The sequence below is a fragment of the Elgaria multicarinata genome, chromosome 14 (assembly GCF_023053635.1).
Source record: "Elgaria multicarinata webbii isolate HBS135686 ecotype San Diego chromosome 14, rElgMul1.1.pri, whole genome shotgun sequence".
NCBI classification, from domain to species: domain Eukaryota; kingdom Metazoa; phylum Chordata; class Lepidosauria; order Squamata; family Anguidae; genus Elgaria; species Elgaria multicarinata.
The window spans coordinates 17,346,333-17,372,688 of NC_086184.1; the positions used below are offsets into that span (position 1 = coordinate 17,346,333).

A 26,356-nucleotide genomic window follows, 5' to 3' on the forward strand; every position below is an offset into this window, starting at 1 on the left:
TTTTTTCCTTGTAACTCAACTCGTTTATTGGAGCCTCGGTAGACAGTGTAGGAAGCCCCATAACGTCGGGAGACAAACGCCTCACCAGGGAACTCTACGTCCTTCCCAGTCTACAAAGGTACCGTTATCTTCTTCAGAAAGCCTGGAGAGCACATTCATGATTCCTTGAGTGCTCTCTTCCACAGTCAAGTCCGCCTGCCATGAAGAAGAAACTTGTAAGTTAAGAAGGAATCAAACCTGCCAAGCCAAAGATCCTCAAGTAACTAAATGAGCGTATGCAGACAAACGTGCCGATATTTTTTCTCCACACACAATTGCTATTCTATGGACACACATTAATAAATACAGTGCAGTATCCACTGTGTTTATAATTAGGGCTGTGCATAGACCCACCAATTCACTTCGGATCCTGTTTCAGACCTTCCGAATTGAGCCCGATTCGCTTCAGATCTGTTTTAGGGAGGTTCGAAACACCCTGATTCGCTTCAGATTCAGGATTCAGATCCGAAGCGGTGCACAGCCCTATTTATAATGCAGTCAGGTTCCACATACCAATGTATATTTTGCTGTAATTGTGGGAGAATCAGGTGGAGTTTGAAAGATTTTGTGTGTTTGTAGTGCAACCACATGACACAAGCCCCAGTATAGAATTGTGGGTGAAAGCAGGTCATGCTGCTGTTTCAGATAGGTAAATAGGTCTCCCCCCCACCAAAAAAATTGTAAGTTAACGAAATAGCCTGGGTGTAGAATGAGAGGAAATAGAGGACAATTTACAGATTCCCTGCCTGCAAATCTGACCGCCTGCCCCACAAGAGGTAAAAAGAGAAGATGAGGGGAAATGTTGCAAAACAGACCCTACAGCATTGAAGCCACTCCCACGAGTAAGAGTTATAGCACTAAACTGGAAACCAGATACTTCAGTAATGCATGGAAATTACAGTTACTGGGGGAGAAATGTCATAAAAGTGGTCTAGGAGAGAAAAAGTTCAGTATGGTAGGAGGAAAAATCAGTAGGTCATACTGTTTGGGGAGTATGCTATACACCATGCAGGTGAGTCAGACAATTACATTACCAATATAAAATGCTAGTGTAGATTGCCCCAAGTCACCCGAATGATTGTAGTGATGATCAGCACTTCTCTCCAATGCCTCAAGCACAGATCTATCCCATTTTATCCAAAATCAATTTGGGATATTTTTAGAAACACTAACAACAGTGTGTCTGTTTGCCTTCCACTTCTGCCTTTCGGTGCTTCTAGAGAGGGACTGAACCCTGGCCATTTAACATACAAGCATGTACTTTCCTGGGGAAATAAGCCTCCTACAAACAGGAAAATCTGTCTGCAATTCAGATATCCCAAGAGGGAAATGAATCTGATTATTGTGTTAAATGTAATTTTTAGAATCTTTGCAACAAACAGAGAGGAATGATGTATTTGTCTGTGGATTCAATGTATGAGATATAGTTAAGACAGAAGAAAGAAATTAATTTGATTATTGTGCTAAATGTAATTAAAGAACGAGAGAAATAGCTCGCATTTCTGATATGAAGAAAGCCAAAAGTACAACTTAACCTTAGATTTTTATTGTATTTCTATGTATACTTTGTTTGTACTTTTTGTAATGATCTTGTGGTATGTATGTCTGTGATGTTTGAAACAATAAAAATCATTAAATCGCAAAAAAAAAAAAAAATCCAAGGGGGAGAGAGCCTTTGCATGTTTCCTTCAATGGGAGGATGGAAAACAAGCTTTATATTGAACAACTTGCTTCCTCAATCTCCATTCCTCTTCCTAGAGCTTTATCACACCAGCGTTATACTGTGCAATCACTGCGAATTGCATGCAAAGGACTCAGACGTTTTCCACCTTATAATCTGCTTTGATTGTGAAGTACTCCCATGCATCCTGCCTTAATTGTGCAAAAAAGCAAAAAGATTCGCCGTATTTAGCCCCTACATTTTTGAGCGTATCTTCCAAGTTGCTCCTGGGGCTCAGGAGCAGGATTTTAAACAAATGTTTACATCTGCGGAAGTTTAAAGATAAAGACACCAAAATTGGCACAGTAATAGATATTAGGGAGAGCTTTAAGCTTACCAAATTTGAATTGAATTGGGTCATCTGTTCATTTTTTATGATTTTTTTACATTTCCCCCCTTAAACTCACTTCCTGGTATGCAAAGGATCGCTGTCGCCCGGTAGCAAAAACCACCACCACCATGAAAGCTTAATGCTACGGGGATAATCCGAGGGAAGCAGGTATGTGGGATGAAGCTCTAACCCACTTTCAGGGCCAATGAGAAGACAAGGAACCTGGAGGGGACAGTGTGGTGTAGTGGAGAGAGCAAATGGAGATTTTCAAATTTAAATCCTTATAGGGTGACCCTGAGCCAATCTCAGCTTAACCAACTTTACAAGGCTGTTGAGAGAATTTAAGAAGCAAAGAGTGGGGGATATTAAAAACAACAACAACAACAGCGAAAGTTTAGCACTACGGGGATAATCCGAGGAAAGCAGGTACGTGGGATGAAGCTCCTAGTCTTTACAAATCACCAGAATACTAAAATGGCCCAGGGTTTAAGGGTGTATATGTGCCCTCCCCGTGATAGTTAAACAGTTAAAGCAATTACCTCTGGATCACGAGTTTTTACCCAGCCAGGATGGATGGAAATACACAGAATCCCAAACGTTTTATACACGAGTGACTGGCACCTGGTGAGCATGTTTAACGCAGTCTGCAGGGGAAAAACAAACACTATGAGCAGAAAGTGCATCAGACAAGGAATGGCTTAAAATAGGTTAGGATAAAGCACTGTGGGACAACACATTAGATTCCATTCTAATCCTGGACTAGAAACAGGATATCACCATCTAAATGATACTGAAATTGCTTACGTCAGTTCCTTATTTGCATGAAAGTTTAAAACAGAGCTCAATCACATGTTTAATAAGAACCTAAAGTGCCTATGCCCCTCTATACCCAAATAAGCTTTGGATGATGCCATATCATATATCTCCCTGTCCCCTTACAGACAGACAATAATTATCTCCAATCAAAGATCCGAGCGCTACACAAAGAGCCTTTCCGCTAGGTGGTACTGTGCTATAGTGGAATGATGCGATTACACAGGTAGAAAAATACATTTTCTTTCGCTCTCAGAAATAATACCCCATTTTCCCTGCTCTAAAAAAATCTCGGGAACATGTTCTCAAAAACAGAAGTGAAACTGGAGAGTCACAACAAAGTCTAAGGAACCTGTAAATGATCATGAGTAAGGAATGATGAGCGCACAATAAATGCCTCAGATCACATTCCTTTATGTGCAATTTACACACAGAAGTGCTTTGCAGCTCGATCTAGACTCAAATACAGGAGCCATTCATTATATTTATGCTTTGCTATTAACAGCATTCCTCGGGGCTTTGGCTACTTGGTCCATGTTTAGTTTATTTAGTTGCATGCTCTTCTCTTTGCATATCGAGCCCAGAGCTTGGGCTGCACACTTGACTACTCTCTGATCAGGATAGGAAAGTCTGGATTTGCCTTCTTTAAAGTGATGTAGTACTGATCTACGAAATCTCTGACCCCGATGGGGTCAGCACTGGCAGAGGGGGACGCAGGTTTCCTTGAGGTTCCGAGCAAGACTGCTCTTAATGACCCGCACAGCTGAGGCATCTTGACTTCCAGCCCCAAATGCTTCAGGTAGAAAAGCTCTAAATGAGTACTTCACCCACTTTATCCACAGGGGAGGAATGTTGATGTCTACTCTTTCCCTGTGCTGCCTCAACAATTACTGAATTCAGGGGAGGGTGTTGGAACAGGAATTTGACACTGGACTGCTGGATCTTATACATACCCTCCAACCTCTTAGAAGTTGGTTGCATTGTTGAAGGTGATTTCCAAGAATGTTTTATAGTCTCAAGTAGAAAAGGTAACATGGGTATGGATACTGGTTTTATTGTATCTGAAGTAATAGAATCAAACACTGGGTCTTGTACAGTCAATGTAGATTGCTCTACCTGTAGACCCAAAGCTTGTGCCATTCTGACAACTTGATCAGAAAAATGACCGAGGTCCTCTGATGGAGAGATACCCCCTTGGGGAGCAACCTCGGGATCGGGAGATGCTATTGAAAGAGGTACTGAGGAGGAGGAGGATGAATCAAAACAGTATTCATCCTGGCCTGATAACGGTGAATCACATGGAGCAGTTGGTATTTGTGTGGATGGAATTGTCTGGGATTGTAATAATCCTAAAGCTTCAGTTACTGATCTTGCAGGCGGTACAAGTTGCGATAGCTGGGGGCGATCTTGTAGGACTGGTATCAAGTCGTGTTCTGTATCAGGCAGCTGCCTCTGACAGGAATTGTCGTGAAGCTGAAGTGGATTGGATATAGTAGCCGAAGGTCTAGACATAAATTCCGCAGGCCGTTGTTCACGAAAACGTCTGTCTTGACCTTAACGGTCCTGGGGAAAGTCATCCCAACGGCCTTCGTAAGGTCGTTGATAACAAGGATCATGTTCCCAATAATGAGGTCTGTAGGGACCTCACTCCCATTGTGAGTGTAAGGATGGGGTTAAATCATACAAAGAATGGCTGTTTTAAAATGTTAAAATGTTTTATTGTTATGATTTTTAGGAGCGGAACAGATAAGCGCCAGCTGCATGTGGGCGTTCTGGCACATCCTGGAACCGCTCGGGGCAAGGCCGATCGGCCTTGAGCGAAAATTAACATCTCAGGGAAGGTGTGAAAGATCTTCGCAAGGGAGGGGGAAGGAGCAGGGGAAAGTATCTATAAAGAGTATGCTTTTGAAAAGGGTTTTTTGTTCTGAGCTGGATGACCACATGGCTGGGTGAAGTATAGTTTGCAACTTAGTTATTTGGTTTGCTTAGACTGGGTTCTTATTGTATCCGCATGTTTTATCAGTTGAATGCTAATCTTGTATTTCCTACCCTTATCCTGAATAAATTTGGGCTTAACCCTCCAAACTGGGAGCTGTGTGCGTGTGTTCTTGGGATCTGTGCAAAATCAGTGGAAAAGCCAGCTTTGCTGGGGCGTGCTTCCTTTACAGTGAGTACCTGTCCATATCACGTGGAGAGTAGGATCTGTCTCTAGATTGTACTGAGCGATCATAATAATAATAGCCTCTCCCAGAATGAGTAGAAAACATTGATTCCGGGGAGTCGTGTCTATAATCTCTGCCTTGTGGTTGGATCTGTCTTGGTGGTATCGGTCCGGTTTTCCGATGTTGACATCTGCCTCTGGTCTGGTACCGAGGCCGAACGTACTGCCGGAATAGGGGATAGCAGTAACGGTGGCGATGGTAGCAGTGGTAGCAGTTGCTTTGGTAGCGAAGGTAAGGCTTCGGTTATCGACATTTGAGGTTCAGTTATCAACATTTGCGGTAAGGGGTCATTTGTCGGTACCGATCTAGTCGGAGGAGAAGTAGACGGCCGAGTAGGGTTCAGCACAGTCTTTTTAAGAATTTTTGTCTTTTTCCTTTTCCTTTGCTCCTCTGAGCCTGTTGTAGTATGCTTTGCCTTTTTAGCTTTCTTAGTGAGTTTTTTGGCAATTGAAAGTGTAACATCCCTACCAGGGGTGGCAGGCAGATCAGGCTGTTGTATTTCAGTCAGTAATGGAGATTTCAGAGACGTCTGAATTGTCTCCGTAGTAAGATGAGATCCTGGTGCGGCAGGTGTATCGACTGCTTGTAAAGCTTTACTCCAAAGGAGAGCTTTAAGCCTGTCCGATCTATGCTGCCGCGTCTGTTTGTAAAAAGCCTGACAAAAGTGGCAGGCGTCAACGACATGGGCCTCTCCCAAACAAAGTAGGCAGAGCGTATGCCCGTTGGAAGGCGGGAGCTTACTACTGCACTTTGCGCATTTCCTGAAAGGCACTCTGAGGGCCATGCGCCCTTCCAGGCGATCGAAGATCACGAAATGAAAAACAAAACGATAATAAAATAGTAAAGATAGAAAGACAAGAAGATAGAAATAAAAACAAGAAAAGAAAAAACGCCTCTAATAACAGTTTGTTTTTAGCTACAGAGAATTTCCCAGACGAGGTCACCATAACGGCGGTCGAAAGAGAACTGAAGAGATGAGGCGGGAACCCTTTTGCGCATGCACAATACAGCGTGGGGGAGGGGTTCCCACCTAAAAACACCTCAGCTATAGAAGCTTTTCTATAGCTTCAGCTTTTTTCTGAATGCGACTCCGCGCAGGCACAGAGCCAACTGTTGTGTGATGCACAGAGACCACGAAGAAGAACTTGGCATTTATCTCTATTAAATTTCATTCTGTTCTTCAGCCCAGCACTCCAGCCTATCAAAGAAGCTCAGGCTGCAGGTCGTTTCACATGGTATGAATAAATAATATAATAAATAATACAACATATGCTGAGTTCTTTTAAATGACCCCAGAATAGTTGTTTTAAATGGATATTGCTGTTTTTATGCTTTTGATGGTTTTAAATTTCTGTACATTTGTTTTTAATGTTCACTGGTTTTAATTTTTGTGAACCACCCAGAGAGCTTCGGCTATTGGACGGTGTAAAAATGAAATTAATTAATTAATTAATTAATTAAACTTTTGTAAACTGCCCAGAGAGCTTCAGCTATGGGGCGGTAAATAAATGTAATAATAATAATAATAATAATAATAATAATAATAATAATAATGATGATGATGATGAAGAAATGCTATATAAATAACACACTGTGACTGAAAAGGGTCAGCGTGTGGGACTCTGAGTTTATAGTAGCAGGGAGTTCCTTAGGCCCTGAAATATAAACATTTGCTGGTGGGGGGGGAGAAGAAACCCCATACATGGGATTCCCCAGTGCAGGGGCAATTCCCGCATACATAGATTTCACATTAGGTACCTTACTGCAGCGATACCCAATAACCTTCGTCCTATCCCACAGGAGCATGACATTGATGGAGCCAGCAGCACTGGATATGTTGATAACAGCTGCCCTGCTGCAGCTCAGGCCTTTCTGGGGATTTCTGCAAGCTGCCATCTTCAGCAGGGGCAGAAACGCCTTGGGAAGATATAGACAGTGGCTGTTGTTAGGTCCATGAAACACTGCTTTGAAAGGTAATGGAAGAGCCAGCACTGGATGCTTAAGATGAGGATATAAGCAAGGCTTGTATGTTCAGCAGCCTTGGAAACATTACAATAAAAAACAATATTATAAAACAATAATATAGTACAGTTGTACATTGCCCACAATATTCAACTTGGACTCCGATTTGTTGTTTCAGAAAATGGCCTGATTCTGCTCAGACTAATTCGGAGATCGTCCACTTGGGTACTGAAACTGAGCTGTAATTCAGAAATCCAAAGCTGGGTTGGAATAAACAAATGAATATCACGCTGTTCTGTTTCTCAGGAGTGGATGAAATTTGGAGGCATAACCCTTTAGGAGGGGATTATGCCTGCCAAAGTTCCGAAAAATATGTGCAGTGATTTAAACATTGTACATATTACTTTGATTTTTTATTTTTACTTTTAGTAAAGGGAACTTTTTTATTTCTTGGAAGAATTGAATGAAATTTGTACCCTTTATGGAATGAGCCTGCCAGGTTTCAGGTGAACAGGTGCAGGAATTTTTATGCAAGAGCAGCTCTTATGTTTTGAGGATATTCACAGGAAAACATGCTTCTCACCCCCACCTCGCAGGTGCCTTGCAGACCATTCTTCTGAAATTTACAGGCAGCATAGAATTGGCCCTAAGTAAGAAAACTATAAAGTTTCAGAAAGATCAGAGCAGTGGTTCATGTGAAAGCGGAGTCCTCACAATTTCGGGGTAGGGGAGTGAGTGATTTGCTTCCTCTTACCCCCATTCTTTTTAGGGGGGCAATTTCTATGAAAATGGAACACATCACATCTTTATGTGTCCCCAGGCCAACACCCTATGGAGTGTCAGAAAGATAGATATGAGGTCTAGGTAAGTATAATGCTTGAAAATCTGTTTAAGGCCTTTTTCATACTGAAGCCTGGTTGCATTGAAAGAATGGCCATTTCAGGGTCCCATATTTGCCCTCCCACAAAGCACAATGACTGGAGAGGCCCTGAAAAAAGGTGACTGTGATTAGAATATGGACCTGTCAAACACTCAACCCCTTCCTTACCAACTCACCAGCTTTTAGAGGGGAAAAAAGCAAAATACGCTGGAGGAGGAGGGTTTGGAGACACAAAGACTGGGTTCAGACAACACGATAACCAATGGTGGTTTAAATAGTCGACAGTTTGGTGGTTATTGTGTTGCATGGAGTGAGTTTTGTAACCAATGGCAGGTTATTTGGCCAAAATAACCAACGTAAATAATCAACACTGTTCAGAGTTGACTATTTGAACTACCATTGGTTATTGTGTTGTGTGGAAAGCACTGTTGGTTATTTCTTCAGCCACCATTGGTTATTTCATCAGCAACAGAGTTGCAAGCCAAGAATGGTCAAAGCGGTGGTTGCCATTCTAGTCTAGCCGCCAGGACAAATTTTTGGCAGAAATGGCTGATGGGATACTAGCAGGAGGATTGAGGGGGAGAGAGGGAGAGGGATGAGTGAGTCAACTCTCCTTCTGCATGACAGGTAGGCTGGATGAATATGAGATGCTAATCTAAAACCAAGACCACAGAAGCGCTTTGGAAAGCCTCAGTGAAATCATATTCTCAATCAAGATCTATGGGATTGGGAGTGTCCCTCTACAAAACCATCCTTCCTCTTAGGTTACAACTCCTGTTACCATATGAGATGAGAGAATTCCACAGTCCTTTACTTGTTCGAAGCCAGGACGCTGGGGCAGGGGGCGGCTTCGGAATGGCACGCCCGGCTGGAAGCCGCTCACCTGCCTAGGGCGCAAAATAGTCTGGCACCGGCCCTGGGCGGGGGATGAGAGAGTCAACTCATCTTGAACTAATAGTCAACTGAACACTGATCCTAATCCACATCACAGTTGATTATGATCATGTTGTTTGGGGAGTAACCCTAGATAAACTCTCAAGTTGATTATTACCCCACTGTTGACTATCATGTTGTCTGAACACAGCCTCAGTCTGCCTTTCCTAACCATAATGGTGAAGGAAGCCTTGTTCAGAGTCTAGCTTCGGTTCTGGTCCATTTGGAAGGAAGTTCCCTTCCACTCAGGAAACATCAGAATTAGAGACAGCTTCTTTATGTAAAGCAAAAGCTTACCTGGGTCACCTGCTGTGGCCCAATAGTATTGGTGGCATATACAGCTGCCATGTCCTTTGCATTTTCTGTCGCCAGGTCATTTGGAAAACGAATGGCAGCATTGTTCATGAGGAGGGTCAGCCCAAATCTTCCAGTATACCTTTGCACTTCCTCCGCAGCTGCCCTGATGCTCTCGAGATCAGTGACATCTGTAGAAAGATATTATTTTCAAATACTTGGATCAAAATTCCCAAAGGTTTAATTTTAAAAAGGCCTATTTTAAACTGCAGAAGACCTGCAAACATTTGCAACAGGGGCCCACTGGAGCTGGTAAGATAGAGGACAAGGGAGGTATTCAGTTGAGATTGCCAGAGGAGGTCAGGAGAAGATCTTGCGTGGCACTTGGTAGGTGGGAGGGGACAGGTGGAAGGTCACTGACCCACTTCCCCAGTCTAGAACTGCTTTTGCACGCAAGTCTATCCAGGCAAGACAAGTTCTTCTCACTGTACCCGTTTGTCACCACAACCACCACATCTGTTAGACAGTGTGGCAGCTACCACATTCCAGGAGAGAAGTAGAACAAGTGCTGCTGCTCTCTCTCTCTCTCTGTGTGTGTGTGTGTGTGTGTGTGTGTGTGTGTGTGTGTGTGTGTGTGAGAGAGAGAGAGAGAGAGAGAGAGAGAGAGAGAGAGAGAGAGAGAGAGCAGAGAGATTTTCTATACTCAGCAGTACATAAATACCACAAATAAATACAGGAGGCCATTTGAAGTCCAAAATATGTGTTCTTTGTTAGGGTGACCAACTGTCAGGATTTCCCCGGATTTGTCCTGGTTTTTGTTCTTTCCATGGTGTCAGGGGGGATTTTCTATAATTTTCAATAATGTCCTGGAATGACACACCTTTCCCTTTAAGGCTTCCATTAGCATGGCAGGAGGGAATGACATGCTTTCTTGAGGCACGTCATTCCCCCACCCCGAGCTCCAGTTGAGGTCTTAAAGGGGAAAGTGGGTCATTCGTGGACCTTATAGAAAAGGCCCCAATTGGAGTGGATGGTGGTGGTGCAGAATGAAATCCTTTCCCCTCCTCCACTCCAATCGGGTTCTTTAAGGTGGCGGGGGAATAACGTACTTTCTGCAGGACTCAGAAAGCTGCTTTCCCACACACTCACTAGGTGTCCTCTTTTTTGGTTTCCCAAATATAGTCACCCTATCTTTGTGGAATCTGAGATAACCCCACACTACACACAAGGCGAAGGCTTCCATGACAGATCCCTAGAAGCTCATGGCTTTTATAGCCCTTTCCATAAAGTGCCTTTGCACAGGCCCTTCAAAGGCAGCATTGCATCGGTTCTGTGAATGGCATCCATCCAGATACATGGGGCAATTTCTGCAGTACACACAGTCAAGCCAATTCACTTAACAGTCGTAGAGGAAAGCTGACAGGAGAACGGGGAAATTGAATACATACCCAACTGAAGCACCACCACATTCTGGTTTTGGCATGCCAACTCCATTACCTCCTGTGAAGAAGGATAGTTTTCTCTTTGGATTAAACAGAAATGAGGCGGCAGAAGAGGATACAAAGTCCAGCTGGACCTTAAGACGCTCAGAGAAGGACATGCAACCAGGAATCACACACAGACGGTAATGCTAAGATAACCCCCTCTTCTACAATAGTAGTAAACAGCCTGAAAGCCCTCCAGAGTTTTCACCCAGCTGTGATGTGCCATTTAGCCACCCCCTAGCCTTGCAGCTGTATGTCTTGTGCTGCACTCACTCCTCACTACAATCTCCTTCTCTGCAACAACCAGGTGGGTTTTACAGCTATGATGTCTCTCCAGGATACAGTATAACCCCACACAATCTCTGTTGTGTTTTATGCTCACCAAGAATACGAGAAAGCTGGAACCAGCAGGTGTGGTACTCTGTAGATTCCTCTACAGGCCCGCTGGCCAAAAAAAATGTGTGCAATTGTGGAGGACCTAATATGACTACCAATGCAAAATGACAAAAAGCTAAGAACAAATAGTCTAATAGCTTTGATTAAGCTTAACATTTTAAATGGTTTCATATCGCAAAAGGACATCTTTGTTTCTTTTTAGGGGAGAACTTGAACCTTTGAGGAATATGTCTTATTAATAGTTTGAACATGGAAGAATAGGTCTTCTAGGGTCCTGCAGTCTCATTTGTAATATCTTGAGCACTAGAAATGGGAGATTGTTCCATCATCCAACCAGAAAATAACCAATCGCAGATAGCTGTAGGTTGTTTTTTTAAAAAAACAAAAAACAAAACATTACATTACGAAGAAGCTGGTAACACCTTAAAGCTAATACCTGGCATATATTTTTGAAGGGGCCTATGAAGCTACCCAGTACTGGCTCAAACCATTGCTCTCTCTCGCCCAATCTCCTATCTGACCGGCAGTGGCTCTGCAAAACCTTGGACTCAGGTCTTTCCCAATCCAGTGACCTAAAATCCCATTACTGCATGATCGCCACACACTGTGCTACAGCAACTCTCCAGCCAAGAACCTGCTTTGTCAGAGATGCAGGTGTAGAAGCTGCTGTTACAACAGGGCTAACGTGGCAGTTCCTTCATGCTAAATTACTGGTCCTCACCTGGTTTTCTGATTCATCCATCTCATGGACTGTAGCAAAGATCCATCGGGGTGGAGTTGGCAGGTTCAGGAACTGCTTCACCATACCTAGACCAATTCCTGTATTGGATCCAGTCACCAGAACGGTCTCAACGACTAAATCTGTTGCAGCCATTCTGCCCGGGCTGCAGCTTCTGGCTCCTGCTTCCTTGGGTGTTTGCTTCAAAAAGCATCTCCTCATCACAGGAGACACTATTATAAGATTTAAGTACCAGACGCTAGATCTTCAGATAAGCCTCTATTAGAAATTGCCAAGTTGTTTGGTGGCATTCCTTGGTGTGTGTGTTTTAACTAAGTGCTTTATCACACCAGCGTTATACTGTACAATCACTGCGAATTGCATGCAAAGGACTCAGACGTTCTCCACCTTATAATCTGCTTTAATTGTGAAGTACTCCCATGCATCCTGCCTTAATTGTGCAATAAAGCAAAAAATTCACCGTATTTAGCCCCTACATTTTGAGCGTATCTTCCAAGTTGCTGCTGGGGCGCAGGAGCAGGATTTTAAACAAATGCTTTCATCTGCGTAAGCTTTAAAGATAAAGACACCAAAATTGGCACAGTAATAAATATTAGGGAGAGCTTTAAGCTTACCAAATTTGAATTGAATTGGGTCATCTGTTCATTTTTCATGATTTTTTACATTTCCCCCCTTAAACTCACTTCCTGGTATGCAAAGTGCGACGGTGGAATCAGCTACCTAGGGAGGTTGTGGGCTCTCCCACACTAGAGGCATTCAAGAGGCAGCTGGACAACCATCTGTCAGGGATGCTTTAGGATGGATTCCTGCATTGAGCAGGGGGTTGGACTCGATGGCCTTGTAGGCCCCTTCCAACTCTGCTATTCTATGATTCTATGATTCAAAGGATCGCTGTCGCCCGGTAGCAAAAACCACCACCACCATGAAAGCTTAGTGCTACAGGGATAATCCGAGGGAAGCAGGTATGTGGGATGAAGCTCTAACCCACTTTCAGAGCCAATGAGAAGACAAGGAACCTGGAGGGGACAATGTGGTGTAGTGGAGAGAGCAAATGGAGATTTTCAAATTTAAATCCTTATAGGGTGACCCTGAGCCAGTCTCAGCTTAACCAACTTTACAAGGCTGTTGAGAGAATTTAAGAAGCAAAGAGTGGGGGATATTGCCCTGACTTAATTGGGAAAAGGGAGGGATGAAAATGTAATAAGCTAAACGTGCACTGCCGTTAGGGAACGTATTAAGTCAGCTTTTTACATAAAGCCACCAATAGTTACTAGCCTGCAGAAACAGTTTCGTAGCCTGCTGGGCGTTGAGCGAGTAGGGATGGAGAGTTCTGTCCCACCTGCAGCAGCCTGCTGCATGGCTGTGGTTAGCAAGGGCAGGAGAGGTGCTCCTTCCCCTGGCAGCCTGCTTAGCTTCTAATCTGGATGTACTCGCTTTGTGAAGAAAAGAAAAGAAAAGAAAAGAAAAGGCAGGAACTTTTTTTTTGTTAACTCGAGTAGTTTATTAGTTTATTGAAGACTCTGTAGGCAGTGTAAAGAAGCCCCGTGGCATCAGGAGGCAAACTCTTCACCAGGGAACTCTGCGTCCTGCCCAGTCTACAAAGGAACCATTATCTTCTTCAGAAAGTGCGGAGAGCGTCTTCATGACACCTCGGGTGCTTTGTTCCACACTCAGCAACCCCCGCCACTGAAAAAGAGCCACATAATTTAGGAAAGAACCACAGCTGACAAGTCAAAGACTCACAAGTAGAAGAACAAGGGCTACGTGCAGTTGGATGCCCTGGCCATAACATACTGAAGAGGAATAGCTACCTCCAAGGCCTCAGTAGGGCCTAATAATGAGGCAGAGTGAGGCAACCGCCTTAGAAGATGCTGGGGGGCAATTACTCAACCCCTTCCTTACCAACTCACCAGCTTTTAGAGAGAAAAAAGCAAAATACACTGGAGGGGGAGGGTTCAGACAACACAATAACCAATGGTGGTTTAAATAGTTGATGATTGGTTATTTAACCTACCATGATTTATTGTGTTGCGTGGAGGGAGTTTTGTAACCAATGGTTGGTTATTTGGCCAAAATAACCAACGTAAATAACCAACACTGTGCAGAGTTGACAATTTGAACTACCATAGGTTGTTGTGTTGTGTGGAATGCACTGTTGTTTATTTCTTCAGCCACCATTGGTTATTTGATCAGCAACAGAGTTGCAAGCCAAGACTGGTCAAAGCAGTGGCTGCCATTCTAGTCTAGCCGCCAGGACAGATTTTCGGAAGCAATGGCTGATGTCATACAAGCAGAAGGACTGAGGGGGGAGAGAGGGCGGGGGCAGGGCCGCCATAGAGGCAGCTCAGGTGGCGGCCTAGAGCACCAAAGTAAGAGGGGCACCGAACGGCACACCCGGAAGCCGCTCTCCCACAGCGGCTCTGAGAGGGCAGCTTCCGGGCGCGCTGTTCCAAAGCCACCCACCCGCCCCCTAATCCCAGTGTCCTGGCTTCGAAGCCAGGATGCTGGGGTTGGGGAGCGGCTTCGGAACGGCGTGCTCAGAAGCTGCTCTGGGAGAGCGGCTTCCGGGCGTGCTGTTCTGAAGCCGCCCCGCCCCCCAACCCCAGTGTCCTGGCTTCGAAGCCAGGAAGCTGGGGTTGGGGGGCAGAGGGCGGCTTTGGAACGGCACGCCCGGAAGCTGCCCTCTCATTATTATTATTATTATTTATTTATTTATTTATTTATATAGCACCATCAATGTACATGGTGCTGTACAGAGTAAAACAGTAAATAGCAAGACCCTGCCACATAGGCTTACATTCAGAGCCGCTGTGAGAGAGCGACTTCCAGGTGCGCCATTCGGTGCCCCTCTTACTTTGGCACTCTAGGCCGCCAAATGGTAGGTCTCCTTCTGCATGACAGGTAGGCTGGATGAATATGAGATGCTAATCTAAAACCAAGACCACAGAAGCGCTTTGGAAAGCCTCAGTTAAATCATATTCCCAATCAAGATCTATGGCATTGGGAGTGTCCCTCTACAAAACCATCCTTCCTCTTAGGTTACAACTCCTGTTACCATATGAGATGAGAGAATTCCACAGTCCTTTACTTGTTCGAAGCCAGGACGCTGGGGCGGGGGGCGGCTTCGGAATGGCGTGCCCAGCTGGAAGCCACTCACCTGCCTAGGGCGCAAAATAGTCTGGCACCGGCCCTGGGCGGGGGATGAGAGAGTCAACTCATCTTGAACTAATAGTCAACTGAACACTGATCCTAATCCACATCACAGTTGATTATGATCATGTTATTTGGGGAGTAACCCTAGATAAACTCTCAAGTTGATTATTACCCCACTGTTGACTATCATGTTGTTTGAACACAGCCTCAGTCTGCCTTTCCTGACCATAATGGTGAAGGAAGCCTTGTTCAGAGTCTAGCTTTGGTCCTGGTCCATTTGGAAGGAAGTCCCCTTCCCCTCAGGAAGCATTTATTTATTTATTTATTTATTTATTACATTTCTATACCGCCCAATAGCCGGAGTTCTCTGGGCGGTTCACAAAAGTTAAAACCATTCAAAGTATAAAACAACAGTATAAAACCATAATATAAAATACAATATAAAAGCTCAATATAAAATTTATATTGTGCAATATAAAATGCACAATATCTAATTGTGCATCACAATTAGAGAAGGGCCTAATCATGAGGCAGCGTGAGGCAACCGCCTCAGAAGATGCTGGGGGAGGGCAGGCCCCCAGGCATTTCCCTGTGTTGAAAGGCAGAGCAGACTATGCCACATGGCCTGTTCGGAAGCCCCCTAACTAGCCTGCTGCCTCAGGTGTATTGAAGAATGCCATTGCATCAAGCACCAATCCGGTCAGCTCCTGTATATGGAATGGCGAGGGGGGCACCATCTTGTTCTTTTCTCCAGGAAGCAAAAAATCTAGGGCTGGCCCTGGCCTGAGGCCTATCCCAGTTCATCAAGCTTATTCACAACGCCAGCAAGCAGACGCCTGCCTGCCTTGCACTTTTGCTCCTTCGTGTGTCTAATACATCCAAAGCACCACTCTGGGAGCCTTAATCCCAAACCAACCCTGTGTTTATGCTATGTTTCTGCAGTTCAATTTCTCAGTGTATCACATTTATTTATTTATTTATTACATTTTTATACCGCACAATAGCCGAAGCTCTCTGGGCGGTTCACAAAAATGAACTGCACTGCAGTTGTTCCCTTCAGTGCAGGCATGGAGATTTAGGTTTGGATTGCACACATTCAACTTCCTTCTTCGAGATCACCATTCCTCCATCCCCATATTTACAAATTGTCGGAAGGTGTATTACTGTTAGTTCCCCTGGGCTTTCCCCTCACACCCTGATTGCTTAAGCAGTGTTGGACCACGCCAGGCCTATGGACTGCATGCACCACCCCCTGCTTTGTTTGCAGGCCCCGCTCCCTCTCCCCACCGCCCCCCACCCCCACCCCCACCAGCTTCCCTGCCGAGATTTGAGGGGGAAGCCCAGAAGCCCTGTCTCCCGTCCACCACTGCAGGATCTTTTGGATGTGAAGCACTATGCTAATATTGTAAATAAATGACACTGTTCACTTACAAGTTAAAGCTAGGGCTGTGCACGGACCCCCCAAACCACTTCGTGTCCCAATCCAGAACTTCCTGATCGAGCCCAAACAGCTTCAGGTCAATCCGACCCTCCCTGAGATCCGGAGGGGCGGATCGAGATTTTGCCCCCCTTCCCTACTTACTTGCCTCGGCGGGGGCTGAATAATCTCCCCTGCCCCCTTACCTGGCTCTTCCGATGCCGACGCACGGACTGAGGTGGCAGCGGAGCCAGGTAAGCCCCCTCCCCCCCACTTACCTGCTTCCGTCGTGGTCCGGTGCCGGCTTCAACTGAGGCCTGGGCCTCAGTTGAAGCCTGCGACAGACCGCGACAGACACAGGTAAGCTCCCCTCCCCCCTGCCCCTTTTCCTGGCACTGCCGCATGGACTGTGGCAGCGGTGGCAGTGCCAGGTGAGCCCCCCTCCCCCCCACTTACCTGCGTTCACCTCGATCCGCAGCTGCCCTGACCCGATTTGGATCCGCCTTTGGCGGAAGCGAATCGGGCCGCTCCGCTCCCGCTTCTATGATCCGAAATGGAGCAGAGCACTGCCCTAGTTAAAGCAGTTACCTTTGTTAGTTTAGTCTTCACAGAGCCAGGATGGATGCAAACACACAGAATCCCGTAGTCTGGGTATTCCAGTGACTGACACCTGGTCAGCATGTTTAAAGCAGCCTATAGGGAGAGAACATTTGGGGCCTCAGATAAATCAGCAAAGGAAAGGACACTGGATTCCGTTGTATGACTGGGCTAAGAAAAGAAAGGGAGGCACGGAGGTCTGTAAGGAGCAGGAAACATCACTACAGAGTTCCTGACACAAGATCTAATAGCCTGGAAGGAAGAAGGGAAATGCAAGAACCTGGAATTACCACATTTCTTCGATTCTAAAAAACACTTTTTCCCCATATAAACATCTCTTAAAATGGGGTGCATCTTAGAATCGTGGGTGCGTTTATTATTTCTTAGAATCAAAGCTTTTTTTCTGTTGGTGGCACTGAAATTAGTGTGCGTCTTACAATCGATGGCGTCTTAGAATCAAAGAAATACAGTAAATGTGAGGGGTACTGGATCTATATTATCACCATCAAACCTTGTGATCTTCTTGGTGTGTGTGTGTGTGTAAGGTCATGAAAGTGCCCAGCTGTCTGGCTAGTAAAGAAACTGGGGAGCACTGAGGGGGGTGGGGTGAGGGAAGAGAGATGAACGTGTCCCTGCTATCCAGTGGTGCAGCTAGGTAATTTTAGATCCTGGATTTAATGACCTTACAGGCCCCATTTTAGACAGCCGTGTGCATTACTTCAGTTAGGAAGCACACCACTGACATTTCTTTTCTCTTCCCCCATCCTGCCATTCCATGGTTTACAGCTGCTTCTAGATTCCTGATAGGTTAGAGCAAGAAGAAGAAGAAGAAAGAAAAAAGTAGAAAAATTAGAAATACCCTTGAGAGTGGAGGCTGGTGGTTCTGATGCCAGTGCGGCTGTGAATCCGATCCAGGTTTCAGTCAGAACTCTAAAGGAACTATCCAAGGTGATGAACCAGTTTTGCACTGATTGAAATCTGGAGCGGATTCACCGCCTCGGCTAACATTGGAGCCATCAGCCTCCCCTGCTCTCAGACCATATTCATGCCAAACATCAACAGTAATTAGCAACTCCTGCATGGACCCATTGTTATGGAAAACAAAGCATAGCAAAACAAGCCTTCCCACTTGCTGCTGTGCATTGTTTAAGAAAAGGTGACGTCCCTGCAATAGAAGGTGCATCTATATGGGGAGAGGGACATTTATGACCCACAAATGACCCATGCATGGATCCTTATTGCACAATCCGCATGCATGTGCAGACAATTATGTGGAAAGATTATCATAGAAACCCTCAGGCTCCTCTTGTTTTAGAGAGATTCCTGTGGATTTCACATGACATACCTTACTGCAGCGGTAGCCAATATTCTGAAGCCTGTTAAATTGTCCCATGAGTTCGAAGGAGCCTCCACTGCTGGATGTATTGATAATGGCTGCCTTGCTGCAGCTCAGGCCTTCCTGGGGACTTCTCTCCGCTGCCATCTTCAGCAGGGGCAGAAACACCTTGGGGAGATGATGACGATGATTATGATGATAAATTTATTTCTTACACACCTCTCCATTTTGATCAAGGCGGGTAACAACAGTAAATATAAAATACATAAAACTGATAGACAGTGGAATGTGTCCATGGAATGCGTCTTTGTAATGCCAATAATGTCAAAGTAGAAAGCGTCAGGACTGGCTGCATCAAGGCAGAAAAAAATAGCGTGGCTTGTGGTTTCAGCACTTTTGAGAGCAGAATTGTGGGTTTTCTCCTTCCACAGAGGACTTTCTGTGAGCTTCTTTGGTACCCTTCTTTGGTGGGTACAAACAAAAAGAAGTTGCATTCCCCCTGTCTCTCTCCTGACAGTGCCTCAATCTTGTCAGGATCCAGCTACAATTTATTAGCCCTCATCTATCTCATTACTGAGTCCAGACAACAGTTCTGCACCTCCACAACTGCTATTTTCCAAAACTAAACTTGTCATATGAATGGAACCACTGTAATACTGTCGGTCTACTAAGATAGTATGTTCGATAATATCAAAAGCTGATGAGAAAATAAGGGGAAGCAAATGAGTTGCATTCCAATGACAGTCAGAGTTGGCTAACCTCCGCATACTAAAGACACATCTCCCCAAATCCCTGGATGAACTCATCCACTGGCTTCATATAGATGTTAAAGACCACAAGAGATAAGATGGAACCTTGTGGGACTCCATGTCCCAAATGTCATGGAGTTGAGCTACAATCCCCCAAATGCTGCCTCCTGAAACTGACCCTGCCGTATGAATGAAACCACTGTAATACAATCGGTCTAATAAGAAAGTATGATTGACAGTCTCAAAAGCCACTGAGAAATTAAGGAGAATCAACTGAGTTACATTCTGCCTGTCTCTCTCCCTACAGAGGTCATCCACCATGGAGGTCCACCATGAAAGTCTGTGCCCAAGACACCTGCACAGGAACTGTATCAATAATGGCATTAAAGTCAGAGCAAATGCAAGCAACGTTTTCCTTGAAGTGCCTAGCTAACGTGTCACGGCAGGCCTTTGGAGGTTCCGACATAACCATCCCAGGGTTCAGATGTAATAACCACATTACCACTTGAAAAAGCTCTTCTATCCAAGGATGCAATGGAAGTGGAGAAAATTGTTATGCTGCCCTCACCACTACAAAGTAGGCATGATAATGTGTCTAGTCATATTCACTATTGCCATTTTCATGCTAATCATAACCCTGCTCGTTGCATCGCTCCAGCTCATTAGTAAAACAGGGAGCCAGCTGGGCTTTACCAGCCCAGAGAGGACACTGGGAGTGAGACATTATGTAAACAGCCCTAGCAGATCTCACCATTTCATAGTGAGACCATAGTGAGTGCCAACCATATCAGTCTGAAAAATCCCTTGGAGCATTCAGGCATTCATCGGATTCCGAAAGTCTCTGGACATGGACCAACATAATAGGTCCACCACTCCTGCATAAGGGGAAAGCCACCATTACTCTAACCCAGGAAGTGGGCTGTCCATGACAACAGGTTTAAAGATGCCCCTCCACTCCCATTCCAGAGCACCAGCCTTCTGCTCAGTTGAAAACACCAGGTCAAGAGGGTGTCTTGCAATGCGTGTTGGCTCAACAACATCCCAATGGCTGTCATGGCAACCTTGAAGTCCCATTCAGGACCACCTAAGGCTGCCCCACCCAACATGGATATTGAAATATGATCAGGGAGGCTAGAAAATATCCAGTGCAACATTCTTCTGAGGGACTGCTGCCCTGTGTTTGTGTACATTAGGCATCCCGGAGTGCCTGTGGACACGTGAACATGTTGTCCCACAGCAGCGTGGGCCCAGCACAATACAGCCCCACCATGAGAAGTTTGCTGGATGTACCCTTGATGCTTCTTCCATTGAAATGCCAGGCTGTCATAACTCCTACCAGAGAAATTGCAGGGTTTTCAAAGGGGCTCTCCAGCCACATGAGAAGGAAGAGCTTACCTGGCTCACTTGTAGCGGCCCAATAGTATTGACGGCGTATTCAGCCGCCATCTCCTTTGCAGTTTCATCCTGCAGGGTGGTGTTAAACATAAGGCCAGCATTGTTCATCAGGAGGGTCAGCCCACTTCCACCAACATACTTTTGGACTTCCTCCGCAGCTGCCACGATGCTCTTGCGATCAGTGACATCTGTAGAAGGAGAGCATCATTTCCAATACACTTTAGATCTTGGGGTTGGAGTGGGGAAGGCAGGGTGGCCTGTTGTTTGTTTTAAAGGCCCTTTTTAAATTCCATGCTCAATTTACTAGGCAACCAAATGCCAGTTATAGCCAAAAAACAACAAGTGACCCAACAGAACAATGCAAGATAAAAAAGCTATCAAAAGCTATCAAAATTCAATATGCAATGTCCCGGATAATTAATGCATTACAAAAAAGTAAGTGCAGAGACCACGTTTCTCCATTTGAAACTGGGCAGGCTCTGGTTTCTGAAACCTCGGAAGGCTGGCAAGACAAGAGAGTTCTTGTGGGTGAACCTGCTTGACACCTTCAGTCATGAGTTCTATTAGACAATGTGGCAACTACTGCGCCAGAAGAAATAAATGCTTCCCGGAAGCAAGGTGTCCACTGAGCCTTTGAGTGTCAGCAGGGAACGCAGAGGAGGAGCTGCCCATAAACAAGGCTGTTGAAATTAAAAACATGGCACAATCACTGGGATCAAAAGGAAGCCCTTTGAAATTTAAAGTGCTTTGTTCTTTAGGCAATCTAAGACTACGCAAAGGCAGGGCTTCCATGACAAGACACCACAGCAGCCGAAGGCCTATGAAGGCCTTCCCATAAAGTTCCTTTGCACAGGGATTTTGCGAAAAATAGGACTTCACAATAATGAACATATTCTCATTGTTCTAATTTATAGGCTAACGATTCCCCTGCCTTTTCTCCTGATGCAAAATATCTTTGTCTACTGAGATATATATTATTGTGAACGTTAAGATGTTTCCAACATTTCTAGGGATGTGTTTGTTGTTTTGCTATATGAATATACGCTTAGTATCATAAGAGTAGTGTATTTGGAATTTTTATTGTGCTTGGAGGGTGGATACCCTCGTTTATTTTGTCAATTATTCAACCATTGCCTCGTTCTAGTTTGAAATTAAAAACATGGCACAATCACTGGGCCCAAAAAGAAGCCGTTTGAAATTCAAAGTGCTTTGTCCTTTATGCAGTCTAAGACAACACAAAGGCAAGGCTTCCGTGACAAGACACCACAGCAGCCCAAGACTTTTGAAGGCCGTTCCATAAAGTTCCTTTGCACAGGGATATTGTGAAACATAGGACTTCATAATAATGAACACTTTTATTGTTTATTTGACTGGCGCCACTATTCAGATAACCATCCAATTGCTTTGGAAAAACAATTTGACACTCATCTCGTTGTTCTAATTTATAGCCAAACGATTCCCCTGCCCTTTCTCCTGATGAAAAATATCATTGCCTAGTGATAGATAGATATATTGAACATTAAGATGTTTCTAACATTTCCAGTGATGTGTTTGTGGTTTTGCTAAATCCATCTCTGTGTTAATGGATCTTTATTTGCTTGGTTCTTCTGCAGCCTTTCTAAATCAAGACGTTGCACTGGTTCTGGCTACGGCTCCACACTTGGGTGCATTTCTGCACGAGTCACAAGAACTGCTGACAATCATAGGAAGAAAGCTGAGAACGCACAGAGCTTGATACCTACCTAAGTACAGCAACACCAGATTTGAGTTTTGGGATACCAAGTTATTTATTTCCTGTAAAAGAGAAACGTATTTTTTTCATTCATCCAGTTGAAATTAGGCAGCAGTGGTGTGTTATACATGCTCACAAGGTGCAGCCTCCAGGTAGAACAGTGTTCTTCTCTGCAAGGCTTGGCCACTGTGAATCACTTCAAGTGTGGGTCTGAGCCTCTCGCTTTCCCCGTTGCTGCTATCACCTCTGTCTCCCATGTTTTGCAGCTGCTCCCTCGTAGCAAGGGGCTCTCTCTCTCCCTTTGCCTTGTTGTTTGCTTTAGCAGTGTGCTGTCTGTTGAGATCTGGGCTATTGGACAAGGTTTCGGGGCTGGGGCGCTAGGAGACCTCATCAGCTGTAAGGTGCAGGGTGGGGGTCGGGGTTGGGAAAGCAGTCAGCCAATTAGCAATGGTGGGAAAGAAGCCCAAGATGCAAAGAGCAATGCAATTGGCTAGCTGCAGCAGTTCACTGCAGAAGCGCTGGAGGGAACATGGACTACGTGGGTGAGTGAGCAACGTGGACCTACACTGGGAATTTTGCTAGAGCAGAGCACTCGCAGTCAGAAGTGGTTTTACCTTTGGTGTGTGGGAGCAGTGCTGCCCATAAGGAGATCTCCCCAAGAACTTTTGCACTCTGCACGTGTGCCATGCACGGCAACTGCTTTTCTGCCTCCATCCTCAGTGGGCCACCAGCCAGTGATAAGACCTATCCAATTCCGGGTCCCAGTGAGTCTGTCGGAATTTTCCTACCTGATGATTTGCCTGATGAGTCCTTGCTTGGAAGGTGGATGGGCTTTGCTGCTTGACCAGGGGGGTGAGGAAGAAAGGATAGCCCCCCTACTCTCAGGGAAAGCCCCCCTCCACCTGTGGCCTTGGCAGTGGTAGCTAGAGTCCCTCAGCTGGAAGAACTCCCTCTGCTACACGATCAACGGAGTGAGTGCAACATCAGAGATGAACACAAAGCTTTGTTCAAGGGGACGTGGATAAGGAGTCTGAAAGCTCTCCATCTTCCCTACGGCTGTGCTATGCCCTGCTGTTGCATGACCTTCTTCGGTCACACAGCTGAGCTCCCCATTAGAACCGGCCTTTTTGCAGCCAACCACAAGGGGTTTATAGCTGTGTTGGTCCATTTGCTCTAGAGGACACAGCATAAGCCTTGATACTCTCGCCGTGTTTTAGGCTCACCAAGGGTACAGTGTAGAGGAAACAGAAGCTAGGGTACTCGGGACAGTTTCCCTACTATGAACAGACCACTAGCTGGACTATTATTAAGCTGGACTTAATACTCATATTAAGTACTGCAGAACCTCTTTCAATGTGAGGGCTGAACTCAATTTCTGAGACACTCTCAGGGGGCACATTTGAGCGCTGTGGGCAGAGCTGAAGGCAAAACAGGGCAAAGCTATAAGCAGAGGGGGACAAGGCCAAAATACCAAATTTGCAGCCTATTTTAACTTACAGTCCTTACAGACGGTAATTAAGCCTTAGGAGAATGAGGAAAATTGCCACGAGAAAGCTGGGAAAACACCAACTGATCAGCTGTCAGGGGAAAGGAGTGAGGCCATTTGGGGAATGCAGGAGGCCTGGATGGGGACTCCCACACAGGCCAGTTTTGACTCGGGGGCCATGAGGTTTTGCACCACTGCAAGGTTGCCTGTTCTTTATTTAGATGTTGTTGTTTTTACAGAAAATTAACACACGTGTACGCATGCACAAATACATAAAATAACATATAAAACATATAAAATAGAAACTATGTAACTCCATGAACACCAAAGGGACATCCAGAATCTTGAAATGTCCTATTTGAAACATAATAAACCCAATTTTTCTATTAAGGTGCAATACTGTTTTGTTAATCCTAATCTGTTTATTTCTCTCTCATTTCGATCCCTCAAGAAGCAAGCAATCATCTATGCAAGCAGATGCTTCCACAGTGCGGCTGTTCCGGTAGGCAGCCAGCCAGGACCTCTCCTAAAACACTCCATTCCGTCCCCTCCCACTGCATTCCACACACCCTGAGCGTAATATCCCCATTGAGCTGTTTGGGGGCTCTTTCTATCCTTCTGTCCAAGATCCTTTTAACTGGAGTAGCTTGGGGTAAGTCCTTCTGCCACCACCGTGATAAATCAACAACTACCTCCCTTCCCAACAAGAAACTGCTCTGTCAGAGGCCATGGCTAGACCAAGCCTATATCCCGGGATCATCCCTGTGCATCCAAATGACACACAGCACAGGGGATCCCGGGAGCAGGTAGGGACGACCCCTCCATTTGCCTGGGATAATCCTTAGGTCTAGCTAAGGCCAGAGATGCATCATCTACAAGTGCAACAGACTAACAGAGCATTTCTTTCATACTACATACTCACCCTGTTCTTTTCTTCATCCCTGTCATGGACTGCAGCAAAGATCCACTGGGGTGGAGTCGGCAGCTTCAGAAACTGCTTCACCAGACCTAGACCAATTCCCGAACTGGATCCAGTCACCATGATGCTGTCAACAGTGAAATCTCTTTTCGCCATTCTCTGTCTCCTTCTTGCTTGGGAGGTTACTCTAAATGAGCGTTTCCTAATTAGATTAGACACTGTTACGTAGAGGTGCAGCCTCCTAATGGCACTTCCCGCAATTTGATATTCAGATAAGGTGTATTACCAAGTAAATTATGTAGCTTCCTTTGCTTTTTAACCAAGTCTTGGCACCAGTTGAAAAAGAAAGAAGGGGCAGGAGGGAAGCTGCAGAAATGAAAGCTTGATAGAGTTGGCAGAGTGAGTAGAGAGAATGGCAGCAGTCGGATGTCACTTTAAGCCATGATGGGTTAATAAGCTACTATTATCCCCCACACTATAAGCTACTATTAACCCCCACACTATCAGACAAATAAGCTACCCTGCATAGCTTATTAAGCTACTGTGTGTAATTTGAGTCATCCCTTTACCCTCCACACCTTTTTGGAAGTTGATCAATGACCAACACAGTGGCTGTGGACTAATGGACATAAAAGTGGGCCTAGGAATAGCCCAAATCGGAGTTCTTGCAACATCAGGAAGGTGTGCACCTTGAAACCCCATTTTTTTTTTATTATTATTACATTTTTATACTGCCCAATAGCCGAAGCTCTCTGGGCGGTTCACAAAAATTAAAACCACAGTAAAACACCCAACAGGTTAAAACACAATTATGAAATACAATATAAAAAGCGCAACCAGAATAAAACCACACAGCAAAGTTGATATAAGATTAAAATACAGAGTTAAAACAGTAAAATTTACATTTAAGTTAAAATTAAGTGTTAAAATACTGAGTGAATAAAAAGGTCTTCAGCTGGCGATGAAAGCAGTACAGTGTAGGCGCCAGGCGGACCTCTCTGGGGAGCTCGTTCCACAACCGGGGTGCCACAGCGGAGAAAGCCCTCCTCCTAGTAGCCACCTGCCTCACTTCCTTTAGCAGGGGCTCACGGAGAAGGGCCCCTGTAGATGATCTTAAGGTCCGGGTAGGTACATATGTGAGGAGGCGTTCCTTCAAATAACCTGGCCCCAAACCGTTTAGGGCTTTAAATGTCAATACCAGCACTTTGAATCGGGCCCGGACCTGGACTGGCAGCCAATGAAGTTGTAAAAGGACTGGCGTAATGTGATCTCGCCAGCCAGTCCCTGTTAATAACCTTGCTGCCCTGTTTTGCACCAGTTGAAGTTTCCGGACCGTTTTCAAAGGCAGCCCCACGTATAACGCATTGCAGTAATCCAAACGAGAGGTTATCAGAGCATGGATAACTGTAGCTAAGCTATCTCTGTCCAGATAAGGGCGCAGTTGGTATATCAGCCTGAGCTGATAAAAGGTGCTCTTTGCCACTGAGTTCACCTGTGCCTCAAGTGACAGTTCTGGATCCAAGAGCACCCCCAAACTACGGACCCGATCCTTTAGGGGGAGTGCAACCCCGTCCAGGACAGGGCAAACATCACCTCGCCGGACAGAAGAACCACCCGCTAACAGTACCTCCGTCTTGTCTGGATTGAGTTTCAGTTTATTAGCCCTCATCCAGTCCATTACCGTGCCCAGGCACTGGTTCAGAACAGCCACTGCCTCACCTGAGTTTGATGAAAAGGAAATGTAGAGCTGGGTATCATC

General features: G+C 45.2%; 1 protein-coding gene across 1 annotated transcript; it reads right to left on the reverse strand.

Annotated features, from left to right (window-relative positions):
• Positions 1-24,753, reverse strand: LOC134408650 (C-signal-like). Its single transcript, XM_063141009.1, has 6 exons — positions 24,601-24,753; positions 22,203-22,254; positions 20,461-20,648; positions 18,326-18,484; positions 2,630-2,734; positions 1-195 (listed from the first exon to the last, which is right to left on the reverse strand). The coding sequence occupies exons 1-6, from the start codon at positions 24,751-24,753 to the stop codon at positions 82-84; spliced, it is 771 nt and encodes a 256-aa protein (XP_062997079.1). The 3' UTR covers positions 1-81.
• Between the last annotated feature and the right edge of the window lie 1,603 nt (positions 24,754-26,356).

What these genes read in the sequence shown, in the direction of transcription:
- LOC134408650 (XM_063141009.1), bottom strand. Translation starts at nt 24,753, where the DNA reads ATGGCGAAAAGAGATTTCACTGTTGACAGCATCATGGTGACTGGATCC. An exon ending in TCTGGTGTTGCTGTACTTAG is followed by an intron (nt 20,649 to 22,202) that starts GTAGGTATCAAG and finishes CTCCTTCTACAG; the next exon opens with ATGTCACTGATCGCAAGAGC. An exon ending in TTGGCTACCGCTGCAGTAAG is followed by an intron (nt 2,735 to 18,325) that starts GTATGTCATGTG and finishes TTTCCCCTGCAG; the next exon opens with ACTGCGTTAAACATGCTCAC.